The 19199-nt window shown below is 41.1% G+C and overlaps 2 protein-coding genes across 2 annotated transcripts in view; both read right to left on the bottom strand.

Annotated features, from left to right (window-relative positions):
- Positions 1 to 1025, bottom strand: part of sardh (sarcosine dehydrogenase) — a 74543-nt gene extending 73518 nt beyond the window's left edge. Inside the window, exon 1 of the mRNA XM_049603964.1 lies at positions 823 to 1025. The gene's annotated coding sequence lies outside the window, so the exon portion shown is untranslated. The remainder of the gene's footprint in view (positions 1 to 822) is intronic.
- A 4290-nt stretch (positions 1026 to 5315) lies between these two features.
- cercam (cerebral endothelial cell adhesion molecule) lies at positions 5316 to 18321 on the bottom strand. Its single transcript, XM_049604632.1, has 12 exons — positions 17866 to 18321; positions 16234 to 16344; positions 14510 to 14627; positions 14171 to 14305; positions 13857 to 14061; positions 13571 to 13690; positions 13370 to 13446; positions 13124 to 13230; positions 12815 to 12947; positions 11737 to 11864; positions 10990 to 11193; positions 5316 to 7950 (listed from the first exon to the last, which is right to left on the bottom strand). The coding sequence occupies exons 1-12, from the start codon at positions 18066 to 18068 to the stop codon at positions 7719 to 7721; spliced, it is 1773 nt and encodes a 590-aa protein (XP_049460589.1). The 5' UTR covers positions 18069 to 18321; the 3' UTR covers positions 5316 to 7718.
- Between the last annotated feature and the right edge of the window lie 878 nt (positions 18322 to 19199).

Here is a 19199-nt window from a genome sequence, read left to right as displayed (position 1 = left end):
ATTTTCTTTTTTTTTTTTATTACTGTTACTGCAGTCTAAACAAACCCGCCTGCAAAACTATAGATCAAGGTTCACTGTGTCATATTATCACTAAAAAGGATGAAGCTGCAGTTTAACATGGTCAATGAGTGACAGCATTGTTTGTGAAGGTACAAGCACTGCTGCCTTCTCAGCCACATGGTTAGTTTTCGCACAGGGTTCAAAGCAGCCTGTCCTGTGAACATCAAGCACCATTAGTAGGTTAGTGACCCAGCTACCATGACAATAAATTGATATTAATCATGTACAGTGCCGCCACCAATGAGCTGACAAGTAAAGTTACAACAACTGTCTGCACATTGTTGCACTGAGAATGAAGAGTAACAGGTTTAGGGAGCAATATGCGTGGCAGGCGAGGAGCAACTGTGGACTTTCACACTGTGTGCTTCAAAATTATGCAACCTCCAGTATCTTGAAGGGAGATCTGAAGAAAAGGCAACAAACTTCAAACTGGCTGCGTAAGTGCAACACTGTCACAGCACACACCGCTCGGTCCTGCACTGCACCTTTGGGCACTGTAAACTTTCACTAACATACATGCTTCATAACATTCAAGAATAAGCAACAACATATTAGCGCCTAACTGAACATGCCTATTGAAAACACCGCATGCACTACATGTAAACGCCACATCCCAAAATAACAACAGCTTCAGCAGCTGCGAGCGCTAACGTGGCATAAGCGCTGCATGCGATCTCTCACACCAACAAGCACTGCAAAGCAACGTTAAGTTACCAAACCTCATTGACACAGTGACTCAGATGTTCCCACATGCACACTTACACTCGGTTCCGCCTGCTACACAAACTGAAAACACACTCGGTGCAGGATCTCAAGCGTTGGAAAAACAGTTTGCAGGAAGGCGGATTGGAGGCGCAAAAAATGGCCGATTACTTGAGTGCACTACAGAGCGACGGCGTTTGAAAGTGTGGCAGGGGAGCTGCAGTTTAGTAGCTGTCAGATAATAGGTGTCGGACCGCGGTTGTAGTTCCTGTCTAGACCCCTCCCCTCCCACAGTCAGACACTCAAGCGTGACAGAGACATTCAGTTAATTCATATCCACATGTCTGTCAATCATACATCCATGGTGTAAATAAAGGAGGGCTGCAGTTTGGTATCAGTCCAGACATCTGCTGAGTCAAATGTGGACACTGAAAATCAATTCCTAAGACAACACAGGATCAAATTCTGTGTCCCCACACAACCTAAAGCACATGTCACTCTGCTAATTAATAAAACCCTATACAAATTAAAAAAAGAAAAAAAAATCCCCTAATGATGTATGACATTGTATGCATTTGGATGTGTTCAGCAAAAAGGTTCAATATGCATGACCTTTGGAGCTAAAACTTGCAGCACCATGATCCTATCAAGGGTAAACATAACCCGGGAAGGTTAGGTGTCAGGACTGCACTACAGCTACCACTGTGTTTCCTTGGACTGTCCTACTACTGGCCCTCTCCACTTTGAGGGAACATCAGCTTTCTGTACTGCACTGAATACATGTGCAGGTCAGAGGGATCCGTCTGGGATCATGTTGCTTCTTCTCTCCCTAATGCGGAATTTATACTTATGCGTTGCTGTAACCTACGCCGTTGACGTGCACCTCCCTAGAAATGTAACTGCACATCGGGGCGATGCAGACCTCCTGTCTATGTTTGTACACTGAAACCATTTCCCTCAGTGGAAACAAAGCTTTCATTTACTGTCATTTCACAGATTAGAAACAATAAACTGTGAAGACAATAAAGCTTCCACAAAACTAGCATTTTAAGTCTTATGTGTAATTTATCCTTCAGGGATTTATACTTTGGGGTCCTCTGCTCGTCGCTAGGCTAATTTATACAATGTAGAATGCCATAGGCTGGCGCTAATGACGTTAGTATGTTGTAGTTGTTTGGAAAACATGTTTAGAATGACAGTTGTTTTGTCGGTGAATGCTGTGAGTTGTAACAGAGCCAAATTATGCACTGTTACCTTTGTTAAATGTTGCTGTTGTCCTTGGTTTTATATGACAAGAGGAAAAGATTGTCGGCCGCTAGGCTAATTTATACAATGTAGAATGCCATAAGCCTGTGCTAATAACGTTAGCATGTTTTGTTAGGAAAACGGGTTTAGAATGACAGTTGTTTTGTGTGAACCTTGTGAGTTGTAACAGAGCCAAATCATGTGCTGTTACCTTTGTGAAATGTTGCTTTGTCCCTGGTTTTATATGAGAAGAGGAAAAGATCGCCCGTCGCTAGACTAATACAATATAAAATTCCATAGGCTTGTGCTAGGATCTGCTGCAGGAGTGCAAATCCTGCTTGTGACATGTTTGCTCATCCAGCGGCTGTGGCTCAGGAGGTAGAGTGCATCATCCACTAATGGTAAGTGGTAAGATCAGTGGTTGGATCTCCGGCTCCTCCAGCCCACATGTTGAAGTTTCCTTGAGCAAGATACTGAACCCCAAATTGCTCCAGATGGCTGTTCCATCGGTGTGTGAGCAGGTGGCTCCTTGTATGGTAGCCTTGGCCACCAATGTTTGAATGGGTTGAATGTGACTCGTAGTGTAAAAAGTGCTTTCAGTGGTTGGAAGACTAGAAAGGCGCTATACAAGTCTAGGTCCATTTACCATCCAGTATGCCCCCCTAACCTGCTCCTGTTCCTGCCTCTTAAGTCCATGATGCAATTTCTCTGCAGAATCAGTGCTGAGTGCATGCCAGCAAGAGTGATGACACTAGAGGGGCCTGGTGCCAGATGGTACAAAAGTCTGACTCGGATGGCCACAACTTGAATCAGCTGATTCCCACAGCCGACCCAAGACCATGGCAGTCATCCTTCTTCTCTGACTGCTCAGCGAATAGCTTTAGATTTGCACAGGTTATGAGGCAATGGAATGGGCTCCCTGGGCGAGACCAGGAAGTTTCCTTGTTATCCAGCCTCTATAGGGGCATGTTGTCGGAAGGCTGCCTCACAGTCTCCCAGTTCTACCTTTGTGCTGTCAGATCTCAAGGATATGATGTCTGGTTGTACGTCTCACTCATGCTTGGTGCAACATCTGTCGGGGAAGCAGCTGGTTCAGATTCAAACTTGAAGGCGTAGGCTGTGGGACTCCCAGGTGAGCAGTGCTCAGTGACCTCGCGACTTCCCAGTCAGCAGTTGGGTCTGAGATACTGTATGCAGATTCAGGTCCAGCTGGGAGCGCATCACATCCTGAGCAGCCTTCGCCTCAGGTGTTTACTAATACATTAGATTGCAAAGCATGTACAAAATAGAAATAGTAGTTACATGGATATAACTCTAGTTCTAAGAGCTCATGTGCAGCCCTCTAACGGCATCCCCAGCTGGCGCCTGTATTCAGTTGCTGGGTCAAAAGGGGGCAGATGGTAGTGCTGCTATTTTATAGGGCATGCATGCTAACACTGGATCTGCCTCAATAGTAAAGCCCATTACAGGTCTATGCATGTACTCAGATCTAGAGTTACTTTCAGGTTACTACTAACATGAGATGAGTATAGAAAGTGAGAATGAAACACACAAACATGACCAAAGAAGAAACGTACAGTCAGTTTGTTGTTTGTTCCAGATTCAGATAAATAAACTGTGTGGTTGTGGGTGTTGGGGGCTGGCAGGGTAGCAGCTGTTGTAGAGAGTCCTCACAGTCCATAGACCAAATCAAGCAGAAGTAGAACATCAGATCTGCATGGGACTACATGTATGAAGAGTTTGTGTGTGTGAGGCATTGGATACATAGTCTTGGTAATCTTGCAGTAGAGAATGAAGGAAGAGAAAATGTTTTAAAGCCATACAAAACTCTACCAAAGTTAACATTATGAAACCTTATGCTCTGAAGCCCTAGGCCATAAGCAGTTGCTCCGCCTGCCAAGTTGACCTCATGAATCCCCACCTCCAAGCCGGCAGCCAATAACGCACAGAGTTTGTGTTCCCTCCTGTGAGAGGAGGTTCTCTCCAGTTTATACAGCCTAGAGCAGGAAAGGGGCATAATCTAGAAACTGAAGCCAATCCCTCTGTTTTATCTACATGGCTGTGTTCTGCTGAACGCCTGAAACTGATTCATGTGGTTGTCTGTTTAGTTTGCATGACATGCGCACACACACACACACACACACACACACACACACACACACGCATGTACATTTGCAAGTTTGTATGCTATGCTTATGCAAACAGAAAGCTTATAAGTACATAGGGTTGTATTCATTCTCACATGATGTTATGTGACATAAGGTTATGTAAACTGGATAGATTACTGCACGTGCAGACAGCTACATATATAGAAGCATATAGATAAACAGGATTTGGTTTGACTTCGTTAATCCATTGATCAGGTAATAAATGTATGATAGACAGTTATAGTAACACATAGAAATAACACTTAGAGCAAGGGTCTGCGGTGTTTTCCAAGCCAAGAACCCCTCAGCTGAAAGAGAGATGGAGCAGGCACCCTCTGCTACATATACTGTATAAAAGTGAGCTGCACTTCAGATAATTTACTTATATTTTCAGGTCTTGTCTCGTAGCTGCTAAGTTAGCATCATTTATTTATTTTTATTTTAAGATATTTTTTGAGGCATTTTTAGCTTTTAATGGATAGGACAGACAAGTGTGAATGGGGGAGAGAGAGAGAGAGGGAGTGACATGCAGCAAAGGGCCACAGGCTGGAGTCTAACCCCGGCCGCTGTGGCAACAGCCTTGTACATGGGGCGCCTGCTCTGCCACTAAGCCACCGACGCTCCATTAGCATCATTTATAGCATGAATTGACATGTTAGCCACACCCTCTTCACCTTTGTTTATGAAGTAGATGATGTGTCAGATCCATTGTTTCTTACACGAATGTCTGTACATAATAGTACAGCTAACTGGCCAGTATGTGGGGGGAAAAAGGTGCTGCAAGTTGATTTAGGGTTAGATAGCTCATGTGATTTGAAAATGAATTGACAGAAATTGAGATAATGTTAGATATTACATTAAAGATAAAGAAGGATTATACTGGTTGTCATTATTATTAAAGTTTATGAATGAAACAGTGACATGCAAGAGCAATTACCCCTTGTTTTCTTCCTATTTGTTTTTTTTTTTAATCAACATTGACTCATTTCATTGAAACTTTGCAGCTGTGCTCACAAATACCTTTCTTGAAATCCAGGGACTCGTTCCATGCCTAATAAAAAATTATTACACCCTCTTGTGGTGAATTGTTGTCAGTGCAACATCTGGTAGTACTTTTTTTCCCCACCAATGACCATATCTGAGTTAACACACACTGCGCTGTCCACACAAAGTTCAATTTATTAACTAATAAAAAATGCATAACCACAATCTGACAATGAAAAAAACTGTAAAAACAATTTTTTCATTTAACATTTGTAAAGCTTGCTACACAGTTGCTCTTAACATCCTGTTTCATATCATCTGGATACAAATGTTTTGCTCAAAGACAGAAAGAAAAAAGGCTTGTGACAAAAAAAAAGTCATTGCACTTTGATTGTTTGCTTACATCAAGACATGTGACTCATCCATCAACCGCATCAATAAAGACTTGAAAAATAAATTAAGACATATAAAGGGAAAGCAACACTCATATTAACAGATAGAAAAAGAATACATGACATCAGACCACCATAAATGCTTAAGAAGACAGATGAATGTAATGTAAATTTAGTGTAACTTGATCATCATGATATGAAACCTCGAAGGACAACTTGTATTGCAACTCAATGAAGTCAAAACATGCGACGATCCCAGTGATGCTACAGAAAGGTTTTGAAAGGCTGTGTTTTAATATGGCTTTTACAGGCTTCTGCTTCATGTGTGGGGTCATTTTTTATTTGGATGAACACTACCCACCAGGTGAATCATAGAAGCCCTTTTAAATGTACACTGCCAACAAATGGAGTTCACTTTTTTTTTCAACTTTGCTAAATGTGAAATGTAAGAAATATTAAAACACAGCCATAGATGAGAAGATCTGATGAGTCAATGTTATTTCACTTAATCTATTAATGACTTGACATGTAAGAAAAACATTTAAAAGAAGCTTAAATTGTTCAAATGCAAACATTCATTGTGTTAGTTTCACTAACAAAACACTTCCTGAATAGTATCTGGTGGCCTGACACAGACTTATACAGTAGAGGCCATGAGGTACATCAGCTTTAAAATTGTAAGTGAAGCCAATGGAAATATCGATTATGTCAAGTCTAGGTTTGTGTTAAAGGGTAACTTTTGTATTTGTAGCCTGGACCCCATTTTGCCATACCTTTGTCTCAGTGGCTAATGAAGACAACAATTTTTGAAGTTGGTCCAGTATTAAGAGAGAGTGCTGCAACCGGCAGCGACAAAACAGGCTGCAATATAATGTCAATGGGCAATTGTGTGCTGTTAATTTAGGTCCACTTAAAGTTCTTGTTTTGCCACTGACAGGCTCAGATTGTTATTATAAGTGTCTGACAACATTATGGAAAGGATCCCTACAGAGACAGATCTTTTTGTCAAAGAGTAAGATCCTTTTTGTTTAATAAGAAACGGCTATCGTCAAAACATCCAGACTCCATTCAAATAAACAGCAATTTTGTCATGGTTAAACACATATTATTTGAAGTAGACAGAAACAAAATAAAACTCACAAAACCTGCCGTGGTTTGTCTTTTCACTGTTCAAACAATCATCATGTCTGATTTGGTTAATATAAACCCTTAATTCACCCAGTTAGATGTTAAAATATGTTGGCTCCATACATGCTAAAATTGCTGCTTTTTTAAATGGAGGCTGGTGGGTTTGGTGATGGTGATTTCAGGGCTGTTTCTGGTTAAACAAAAAGGATCTTACTCATTCACAAAAAGGGTGATCTCTGTAGGGATCCTTTCCATAATATTGTCAGGCACTTAAAATAATAATCTGAGCCTGTCAGTGGCTAACACAGGCATTTTTAGTGGACGTATGGTGCCTGTTTCGTCGCTACCGGCTGCAGCGCTCTCACTTAACACTGGACCAATTAACCAATTTAAGCTAACCTTTAAATACAACTGTATCTCACGACAGTCCCGATGGAAGATGAGCACATACAGAGAAATGGATAGACAGACAGATAAACCAACAAGGAAAACAATAGCAATAACACGATCAAACTTTTGTCCAGACTTGCCAGGAGTTATGAACAGTGCAGCTACTGGAGCCTCAGTCAGGAATGAATAGATTAACAAACAGAAGTCCTTGTAAGGCTGCCTCTTCAGGTCCTTTTACAAGCTGTGTAATTAGCATTATAAACATACAGTTATCACAAGCATGCACACCATCACAAGCATACATTCAAACAAAAATGCTGTTGATCAGCCATAAAAACTGTATAAAGTCTCAAAATATTAAAAAAGTGTCCGAATAAAGTTAAAAAATATCTAAAGTTTGGAACAATGCAAGTATTAAAACTCTTTTTCTTTACAAACAGCCTCAATTAACACTGTCCCTTATAATGTTTCCCTCCCAAAAAATCCTCTTGTGCCGCACACTCGCTGACATGCTTTGAAAAGTCCAGTTGAAATGACACTGATCATGTCAGTGGCCTGACACAGAGTGGACTCAAATAGAGTCTGGGAATACTTTCTCCTCTCAGCATCTGTCTCTTTGACCCCGTGGCCTTTTGACCTGCAGGTTCTCCACAGCCACGTCTGCACCGCACTAAAGTTCATCCCTGTAGGACCCTGACAGCATGTCTGGTGGCACGGCCCCTTTCAGGGTCTTGTGGGAACCCCTCCAATCGGTGCGAACGTTGTCATCGTCCCACAGAGTCGACGTCTCCGTGTCGCTCACCCACTGGGGATCACCGGCATAGTGACAAGGCTGGACCAGGAGGGGGCGCGTACTGTAGGCTTGTAAGTTTCTGTTGGGGAAATGGGACTTGTAGTCCTCACTGAAGAAGAAAGAGAACAGTGATTTGATTAATTTGAGACTTTAACACATATTTTACTCTTGATAACATTAAAAAAACTAAAGCACAGATTATTAAACACTTTCATTAACAGTGATGCTTTGTGATTTATATGGCATACACTGCTTTGACAAGAGATGGAGACAGAGGCTGATTTTCAAAGACAGTTCAGCTACTCTTAGCATGAAGGGTGACAGCAGGACCGATGTGTGGTGTGCGGTCGTTGTGCATTCTTAGCGGACTAGTCAAGCATATCGAATTAGAATCACAGAGGTGAGAGAGAGAATAGAGAAAGTGGCTTGGCTTTAAGCCAGTTTTCCACACATGATGGAGCACACAGACACTGCCAAGCCTTCTGGTCTGCAGGCCCTTCAGCCCAAGGTGCATTTCATCTCCTACAGTCAGCGCCCCATATGTGTCCCAGTTACTCTGCTAGATCATAACTGTGGGGTGATGATAAAAGTCATTTGGTGAGGGCCTAACATCAGTGAGATGGGTTTGGAAATCGGGTCAGGGCTGCATAAAGATGCAGCCAATAAAAAAAGTATACCATATGATGACACAAATAATGCACATCATCGTGTTTTTATAATAAACAACATACAACAGTCACCACAAATTACATCAACCACCTTGTGTGAGTCATGGGGGTCATGGGATAGAGGAGAAGTTAGTGTCATGGATGTATAAAGAGAGCTGGACACAGTGTTGGAGGCGGGACACTGTTCATTCCTATGAAGGTTGCTCAGTGGCGCATGAAGCCAGAAAAGTTCAACTGCTGTGTACAAAATGACACTGCACTGCTGCTGCACTGTGAGGCCCATAGAGCAGGAGCACCAAAAGCTTCTGACGGCCGAGCCAGTAACATCCGGTTTAGCCAGGAATGGAGATAAAATGCGGAGCCAACATGACTAAATGGAGTCCACAGCCACTGCCTCTGTGATGTGATGAAATGATATAATCTTGCAGCTCTTCCAGATTTTAGAAATGTTATTGGACTGAATGGATCAATTCCTGATAGTGAGACAAGTGATTTCGCAGGGGCTGTTATGCTCAAAAAAATGTATCTACAGATTGACAGACGTCTCTTTCGCCACATAGGCAAAGGGGAAAAAGTCTTTTTGGGCCACAAGGCATCTTGTTATGGATGTAAATGGATGTTTGACCACTATAAGAATTGGCCTCAAAGCCTGCCGCACTTCCTGGGGGCCTGGTTAATGTGGGAACAGAAGGAGGAGCAGTGGACATTTTTGGACTGGTGGGAGGACCTAAATGTTGTTGCTGTTTTAGAACAAACTTTGTTGGACCACCTGTGAAGGCAACATGAATAAAAGAAAGTAAACTTAAGTCCACCGCCATGCAAGCAGCTCTGTGAGGCTGTACTTGGGATGGCATGCTAACATTTCATGATGACAATGCTAATATGCTAATGTTTAGCAGGTATAATGTTTAGCTTAGTGTGTTAGCATGCTAGTTCATTTGCTCTAAACACAAAGTGCAGCCAAGGCCGAAGGAATTACCAGCAGTTATGGAGAGAGGTGGGACCAAGTCAGTGTTTCTCAAGTCTCAAGTCTTTGCACTCAAATCCCAAGTCAATTCCCAAGTCCTTACATTTGAGTTTTGAGTCCTTAAGAAGTCAGTGTGCTCTTCATCAAATGTACTAGTTATATTTTAATCAGTAATTGTAGATGCTTTTAAAATTGGTTTTTATTTGTTAAAACAAGTGAGACTAAACTTAATCAGAAAAAATGTAGTGCTGACATTGAACTTTCATAGCATGGCGCTATTAGCCAGCACCACAAAATAATACATTTTGTATGTTTCTTTCCTGTCTTCTTGTATTTAACTCATCTCATATTGGACAAAATTCTATAACTTTCTTTTCCCTAATTGACCTAAGGGAAGGTATCAGGTATTTTGAAGGCCAAAAGGCTCCAAGTCCCAGTGAAATCACAAGTCTTTGGTGTTTAAGTCCAAGTTAAGTTGCAAGTCTTTTTTGATTTTGTTGAGTTAAAAGTCATTAAATTTGTGACTCCAGTCATTTGATACTGGACAAATCTAGTATTTTGATGGGGCTGATTGGAAAGTCAAGGGGCCATCTTAGTTATTCACCCTGAGCCGAATATGAAAGACAGTACCAAAGTTTATGACGATCCATCCAGTAGTTGTCCAGACATTTCACCATAAAACAAAAATGTGAATCTCGTGGCAGTGCAAGAGGAAACTTAAGGGAGTCAGAGCCACGCTAAGATTCATCCTCTGGGTACAACTACTGTCTGTACAAAATTTCATGGCAATCCACCCCAATCCTCATCTCTTGCCGAGATATTTCAGTCTGGATCAAACTGGTGGGCCGAGTCAGACCTGCTGACTTTCCCATTCCTCCAGGCATGCCAACAGCATAGCTAAAAACGTTAAAAGAAATGTTAATTTTACAAAAGCTCAGCACAAGTTTGCCACAAACATCTGAATCCCCTCTGGCTGTTCAAGTACATCTGGTAACCACACTGTGCCAAAAAAAAGTTGCAATCCAGACTTGCCCAAACTTCAGACAATCATTTCCAGAGAGAGATGCTGCTATAAAACCTGCACATCATAAACAGACCTACTTTGAGATGTTGTGTTTCTAATTCAGCTCGACAAATGCTGCATGTTAAACTGACAAGAATAGAGATCATACCCTGAACTGACCCTTTTTTCAAAGAACCCACAGACTTCACTATAGCTCTTTAATCTATAACTACGCTAAATATATCTGTAGCATGTATACAAGTTTATTCGGAAGAATGTTTTAGCAATTAAAGAGGTCCGTTTTAGATTTATAGGTCTGGCAGCGAAGCGATGTTGGAGAGTGCTGAAAATAAAGTTTTATCGTAGAAATTGCTAAATGTGAAAATGATTGAAACAACCTTTATAAAAATGTTCATTAAGATCACATATTAAAATAAGAAAAGTAAGAGGTGTGCATCAATAAATGCAACAAATTTCAGCTGGTGGATTCATTGCTGTCGTCATACTTACTTGGGATGTTTGTCGTACATGATGGGGAGGAACTCGTCGACAGGAAGCATCTTGGACAGTGGCTCAGCGTTGAGCAGTTTTTGGGCTCCCTGCAGAGAGATGGCGTACGAAAGCGTCCAGTACGAGTAGTCGGCAAACACCAAGTTGCGAACGTGCTCCAGCGGCTCCTCCTTTCCAGGATTCACCTGCTTCCTGCCAAGGTATCTGCAGCAACGTTAAGCCACGATGGGAGAAATCAGAGGAAGAAGAAAAAGAAAAAGTTGAAGAAGTAATGAAGTAATGTCCAAAACATCTGAGTCCCGAACTCTGCTGCAGAGTTGCTGTTCTTTGCTGCCATGTGGTCGAAATCATTTTTGAAGTATCGCTGCTTTTTTGCAGCATTTGCTCTGCATGTGTGTCTAAGCTTTTTTAAAAAGTCATGGCAGCAACAAAACACACAAATAAAGAAGCTGGTACATTTCCCGTCTTTCTGCTGAAAGATATTTTTAAAATGCTTTTATCATGTGTCTGAAGCTCCGTCTAATCATTCCCACATGCTTTCAATTACAAACAGTTGTTTGTATGTCCTGTACAAACATAATCACAGAAACACTGACACACAACTACACAAGTCGTATGTATTGCATTCCTTTCCTCTGACTTCTGATCCCATTCCTGTTCTACACATGCACAACATACTTCTGAGGATACTGTACTGACTTAGTCTAACCTTACAAGAACCATGTGACTAAAATGTGCCCATCTTACATGATGTCCCAGTCCAGCTCCACTTGTTCAACGTCCTCCATCAGCTTCAGGACTCGTCGCTTGAAGTTGGCCTGGAAACGGACATCATCTTCAAACACGAGCGCCTTGTCCATCTGCATGTCCACCATCTGAGGAGAAGAAGGAAAAACATCTGTTTCAGAGGGCTGATTAAATACAGAGCAAAAACAATCAAGACTTTGTTGTTGAAAACTAAACTGATGGAGAAACAATAGATGGGACAGTTACAAAGAGAGGTGAGACTCAAAAAGGGTCTCTTCAAAATATAAACCGATAGTTTCTTGAGTACATGGTGTTCCTGGTACGGCTGCAGAGATTAGCTGATTAATCGATTAGTCAGTCTCAAGAAAATTAATCACCAGCTATTTTGATAATCAATTGATTGTTTAGTCATTTTTCAAGGAAAACATTTCAAACATTTGCTGGTTCCAGCTTCTTAAAATTGAGACTTTGCTGCTTTTCTGTATTAATAATGAGAGTAAATGAAGAGTCTTTGGGTTTAAAATTGTTGGTTGGACAATAGAAGCAAATTGAAGATGTCACTTTGAGTTCTGGGAAATTGTGATGAGCATTTTCCACTTTTTTTAACATTTTGTGGACTAAATGATTAATTGATTCATTAGTGAGTTGTAAAAATAATCAGCAGATTAGTTGATAATGAAAATAATTGTCAATTGTAGCCCTGATACCCAGTAGGCTTGTGTTTTGATAGCTTGTTCTATTTTGAGCCCATTTCCAAGTTAGTAGCAGCCCAATATTAAACTTTTAATATCAAATCTTTCTCTCCTCATCTTTTACTGTAGTAGCAAAGACAAAATTACAAAACATGCGAGCAGTGATTTAGCGAAAGGGAAAATATGTTACCTATATGGCAAAAATGGAGTTTACTTCTTTGAATTTCATTCTTAAAATTGATTTTTTTAACAGATTTGATACTAGGTTTACAGAAAATGCCATCAGATGGGTTTCCTCTTCATTATATTGACTCTTTGTTCTCAGCAAACCACTCCCAGTCATACCAATAAAGCCTTTCACATGTAATGTGTGTGTGTCTTCTCACCTCCTTCCAGATGAAGAAGTGGCTGAGGAAGCAGCCCACTTCTCCTTTGGTTAGTGTGCGTCCAGAGAACGGGTCGTAGTAGCCTGGCAGCAGGTCGACACCCAGGATCTTAATGTCACTGCTGTTCAGGGCACTACACACACACGCGCGCGGGTGTTATATTATTATATTCACAAATCTCCACAGACGATTTCAATGCACATTTTCCTTTAACACTACATTTTTTCATAGACACACTCCAATCACTTTCTGTCTAAGCCAGATGAGCGATCTCCCTATATTCAATCTCTCCCTGACGAGTGTACTCACTTTCCATCCACAGCATCCACCACCTTGACGTCAATCTCCAGCTCATTGAAAGAAAACAACATCCGGTCTCTACGGTCAACACGCCGTCGCAGATTGATCAGAAATATCTGAGGAGAGGAGGACACATGGTTATTCACCTCTGAATTCTTGGTTTTGTCATGATCATTTTAGATTTAAAATTTGAGAATGTGTTCTTGAAACATGGCTACTTCCCTACAAGAAGAAAAAAAATGGGGTGTCTCTCACCTCATCGAAGCCCATGAGGTCTCTCTGTTTGGGGAACATATGGACAAATCGTGAGGGGTGCATTGGAGGACCATCAACTGTTTGGAAAAGAGGAAACAGGAGTTAGAAGAGAGGGACATAATTTAATATAACAAAGGCCCGGACAATGATCTATAATTCTCAGCTTTATTAATATTAAAAGTGAATACAGTCTGTTCTTACTCAGGGACTCAAGGTGGACGTGGACAAAGTTGAGGCGATCATCTTCCAATGTGTGGTGAGGTTTGGCCGGGACATTCAGGTAGCCGTAGCGCTCCTTGTTACACAGGTACATTTGTACCTCTGGGTAGCAACACAGATGAATGAATCAGTAAATGAATAAATCAATCACGTCTTCATTGTGTAAAAGACATTGTTCTACAGTAAAGTGTGTTTTGTTCATATATTATTTTGCTTTTTTAAGAGGATACGATTACAAAAACACAGCTCCAAACGAGTGCTAACCAACCTGCAGCCCGGCAGGAGAAGGCAAACACGATGATGTCATCATAGGGCCACGAGTAGTCTTCGTGAGGAGGGTAGAAGGCCAGTTTCTTCATGCCTTCCTTCCTTAAATCCAGCAGAATAGTGGAGTGGACCATGGGCACAGGGAAGCAGCCCGTTCTGTGACGGTGACGGGTGGGGAAATACTCTGCTGTTCGACGATAATAGCCCTGAGAGAGATGGATTAGGATTCACAGGAAGAATGTCAGGACAAAATAAGTGCAAATACAGAAATAAATGTATATCCAAGTTTACGATTACCATTAAGCTCACACTCACCTGTGGAGTGATGCCGCACCAGTAGTTGGAGTACGCTCCCTGAGAGTCTAACATGGGAGCGATGACTGACTTGTTCTCTGCTATCATCAGGTTGAGTGTGTCTGGGTTGGTGAGGATATTGTCAGTGTCAGCGTACTGAAACAGAGACACAGAGGAGACAAAGAGAAAAAACAGGAGAGTGACTGTAGCGTCGTGTCTCCGGAACAATCGTTGCCAAAACTTTGTCTTGGATGAATTAACGGCAGCAGAGAGGGGAGCAAATCTCATCAGATAAATCAAGGGACAGTGCTGATATGAGTCTTACACTGCTGTCACAAGAAAGATTATCTTATCACGTACCAGGATGTAATCGGCCCAGCGTTTCCTGGCGAAGTTGAGCGCCGCCTGCTTCAGCTTCATCACATACTCATATCTGCTGTTGGGCCAGTGCTTAGGACCCAACTCTCCTGCATAGGACCTGAGACAGAGAGAAATGATGACGACATTATAGTATGTTGTACTGATTTCCTATTTTCTTAAATCTCAAAATTTACATAACATTTTATATGGCTAAACACAGCTTAAAGGGACAGTTCACCCCAAAATATAACATACATATTCGTCCTCTTACCTGTAGTGCTATTTATCAGTCTAGTTTGTTTTGGCTTGAGTTGGTGAGCGTTGGAGATATCAGCTGTAGAGATGTCTGCTGTCTCTTGAATATAATGGAAGTAGATGGCACTCAGCCTGTGGTGCTCAGAGCTCCAAAAAACTACACATGAAAAACTCAGCAGCAATGTCTGTTAAAAAAAACCATGACCCAGTGACTCAAGATAATCCACAGACCTTGTTGTGAGCAGTTTCATGTAAGGACTATTTTCTTGCGCAGAAGGAAACGTGCATCTACTCATAGACGGTAGCCTCATGACAGCGCAAGATGTAAACATTACTGGCGTCCTCATTGATTGAGCTGTAATTTTAGCTGGCTCAGTGGTGCTACGTGAGCTAGCAGTAGATGCACACTTCCTTCTTTGTGGTGATACGGTTGGTGGGTGAAGTTTGCTAGAAAACTATTGGTAGAAACTTTTTTTTCTTCCAAACTACACGTGGCAACTGAATCACCATGAAGAAAGAAGCGTGCATCTACTGCTTGCTCACCTAGCACCACTGAGCTAGCTAAAGTTACAGCTCAACTGTGGAGGACACCATTAATATTGAGCCGCTTGTCTATGAGTAGATGCACGCTTCCTTCTGCGCAAGAAAATAGTCCCTACATGAAACTGTTCACAACAAGATCTGTGGATTATCTTGAGTAACCAGGTCATGATTTCTGGAAAGAGACATTGCTGTTAAGTTTTTCAAATGTGGCTTTTGCGGCTTAGAGCACCACAAGCCGAGTGCCATCTAGTTCCATTATATTCAGGAGAAGGCAGACATCTCTACAGCCAATATCTCCAACACTCTGCAACTCACACCAAAACAATCTAGACTGATAAACAGCACTACAGATAAAAAATATGTAGGCTATTTTTGAGTTTGGGGTGAACTGTCCCTTTAAAATACAACTGACTAGCAGTTTACAGAGTTCAGTGACTGTAAACAGTCAGACTGTATAATTAGCATGCACAAATCACTTCCACTAATGGCCTCTTCAGCTCAGACACACATCCACACAGAGTTACATGTACGGACAAGCAGGGGAGTGCCTCATCATTCCTCATTATGGAGAGTTAAAATGAGAGCTATCTTTAGGCAACACAGTGGATCCCCTTTGACAGACTACAGGCTATAAAGGTGTGTTAATATTGATTACCTCCAGTTGATAAGTTTAATTTATAACCAACAAAATGACACGTCAAGGAATCTCTGATTGTGATCCTGGTTAAATAAAAAATATGGCTTAAATAAACTGGCTTACTCCTTTCCTTTGTGTGATAATGTAACACATAGACAGATAGATGTGAAGACATTGCACCTACAAAGGTGTCCCAGGTAAGACTTGCTGTGATCTACAGAGTCAGGACAGGATGTTCCCTCACACAGATCCCTGCTGTGAACAAATGCATTCATATATGTGAACTTACGTGGGCTGGTCCATTGGTCTCCACTCAACATAATGGTAGAACTTCTGCATGACAGTAAGCCACTCTTTCAGTATGGCCGTGGTGTTATCTGTATTGTGATCCGTGGCTGCCCTGAGGAGTGCGGAGAAAACAGGTTGTAAGACAAATCACTGAATGAGGAGATGATATGTTTCAAATGCTGGTTTAATGGAGGGAAAATGAATTCCAACAAATCTTTAAGACGCAAATCATTACTTGATTCATCTTTGTGGTTGAGCAGCAATTTTTCTTTGTCTTGTACATTTTTAAGCACATTCTTGTAGAGCTGGGCCATATGAAGAAAATCAAATATGACTGTATGTGTCACCAAATACCTTTATATCAATATTGCTACAATATTGCAGGGCTGACTATTGGTGCTTTCACACAATATATTTTTTGATAAATAATCATCAGTGATGTAGATATAATGAGTAAGTGGGTAAAAGCAAATAACAGAGCAGCTAAAACAGTCTGGTAAGTTCATAAAACGACATCACTTTAATGTAATGCAGCCTTTACAGCCAGGAAAAGACAACACACTTGCGATCATGATACCCAAAATCGAAGACGATATCTGGTCTTGTATCACAATCACAATATCAGTATTGTCCTACTGCACATTTTCAGTTCAGTGGGGCAGCCTACAGTTGTGCTCTTATCGTATAACCACAATAATCACTGAAATACCTCTAAAATATGAGGAATATTTGGATCTGTTTTCCTTCATACCATTTCAACAATTTCCAAGAAAGCTTTCTTTAAACAAGAAGATGGTCACCACAGCATCTCCAAGTATAGTATGCCATTTTTCTATGATTTTTGCATCAATGACATGAAATATTTTGATTTGTTAGGCATGTAATTTGCTGGATTATCTGAAATCAGACACTCTTGTCTGGTTATTTCATCCACTCACAACTTCTCTGTTGGTTTTCTGAAACCGTTCTTTATCATCATATTGATTTTGTGATATAAAATGTCATATACTGTAACAAAGGATTTTCTTCCCATGTGTACTTTAATATCCTGCACACACCACCTACAGTATCATGACACAAAACACACATCACATACTGGTGTTACTACATCATTACTGGCCATAGATCATGTCATGTGATATTTCATACTGTTAGGTAACCCAGCAACAGCTCATCTGTTTTATAGATCCAGGTTCATCAAATCTAACTTTAAATATACAAGATGAATGGATGTTAAATGAGATCAGGGTCACTTACAGACACATAAAGTACACTTAAGTACCCCACAGAGGCATACTGTTAAAAACCCTGAGGACAGATCAGTTTTAGGGGTTTTAATCATTAGTGTTAGGCTTTAAATCACTACTAAGAAAGCAAATCAGTGCCAACAAACTCTACCAGAAAATAAAATGTCATGCAGCCCACAGTAGGAAATGAATGCGGCGGAGAGAAAGGCAGCAGGGCTGTGAAAGGCTGAGGGAGCAGGGGAGGGGTAGGACGCTGCTGTTGCTGCTGCTGCTGCTGCTGCTGCTTTCACAAACTCATTTAAATGCCATTGACCTTTTGAACGGCTCGGATAAAAAGGAGAGCCGTGTACAAACAGCCTGGCAGTGTCCATGCAGGAAAAACCCACCACACAGAGATGCGATCTTTGGGGTAGTTGAGCCTCTCCAGAGCTCCGAGGTAGTACGGCAGGGAGTGCGCAGTGTTCCGGGCTAGGATAGCGATAACCACCGTAGGAGGCTGCATCTTCGACTCCTCTGGATACATTTCCTCTGAAAAGTAACATTCAGCCTGGAAAACAAAGGCCCCTAAAAGTAGAAAGTGGAGGAACATGGTGGAGGCTTGGGAGGGTTTGAGTCCAGGGTGCTCCAGCACCTAGCACCTAACGTTAGCCGGTGGACGCGTCAGCAGTCCAAGAAAAAAAAAAAAAAAAAAAAAAGAAAGTCAGAAGGGTTTTCCCGAATTTCCTCCCCCTCTTACTTTATGTACAAGCTGGCTGGCTTTTTCCGAGAGCAAATCCAAAAGGAGTCAGATAGTTACATTACAACTTCCGCTTTGTGCCTGAGGTGGCACAGGAGAAGTCTGAGCGCATTATCCAAACGATGAAGGCGTGATTTGGCCAGATTTGGGTTAATCGTAAATCTCTGTTGACTAAACTACGACACAAGCAGTCAGACAAACCTCTAAACAAATAACTAAGTGTAGTTTTTGCACCTTAAAACACAAATACAACTGCAGCAATACATTCTCACTGTGTGTGCACACATCAATTCTAAACATTAAATCTGCACTATAGATATACGTTACATGCTTACATATAATGGGCATGCACATTTAAGACCACTGTTATGGAATATAATTTGTATTAGATATATTAGATAAGGCTGTAGTCTATAAAAAGCATCAGTAAATGTTTGTTTATCCTGGCAGCAGTTTCACAGACTCACCAGCAGAGGGAGGATTTGATCCAAGAGAAGCTCCATTACACAAGATGAGTGACTACATGAGGCCTCTGATTTGCTTCTTTGGCTCATGCTGGGATGTAACTACTGCACATATAAGTACATTTCTGAGGTTACATGTGAGTATTTTCATGCTATTGTTACAGTTATTTGGCAACAATAATTATTTGTATCTTTGCAACATGTAAAACAAATGATAAATTTGCTAAATGTGATGTTGCAGATTAAAATATGCCACACAAGAAGCATTCAAATTGTATTGTAATGTGATTTATATTGCAGTTTTTACTGGGTGAGTCAGGCTAGTTTTAACTGTAACACACACCAGTTACCTTTTATTCCTGTCCTGTATAAATACACGACATGAAATGAAATGAAACTAGTTGCAACACTGTGATATCATAACACATTAAAGGGAGCATTCTGCATAATGTCATTTGATGCTTTAAGTACATTTTCCTGTAACTATTTTTACACTGTGGTGTTTCGCTTTAGTGTTTCT

Source organism: Epinephelus fuscoguttatus, linkage group LG18 (genome assembly GCF_011397635.1).
Source record: "Epinephelus fuscoguttatus linkage group LG18, E.fuscoguttatus.final_Chr_v1".
Taxonomy (NCBI): Eukaryota; Metazoa; Chordata; class Actinopteri; order Perciformes; family Serranidae; genus Epinephelus; species Epinephelus fuscoguttatus.
The sequence above is the reverse complement of the archived record's forward strand: the minus strand, read 5'-3'. Positions and strand labels throughout refer to the sequence as shown.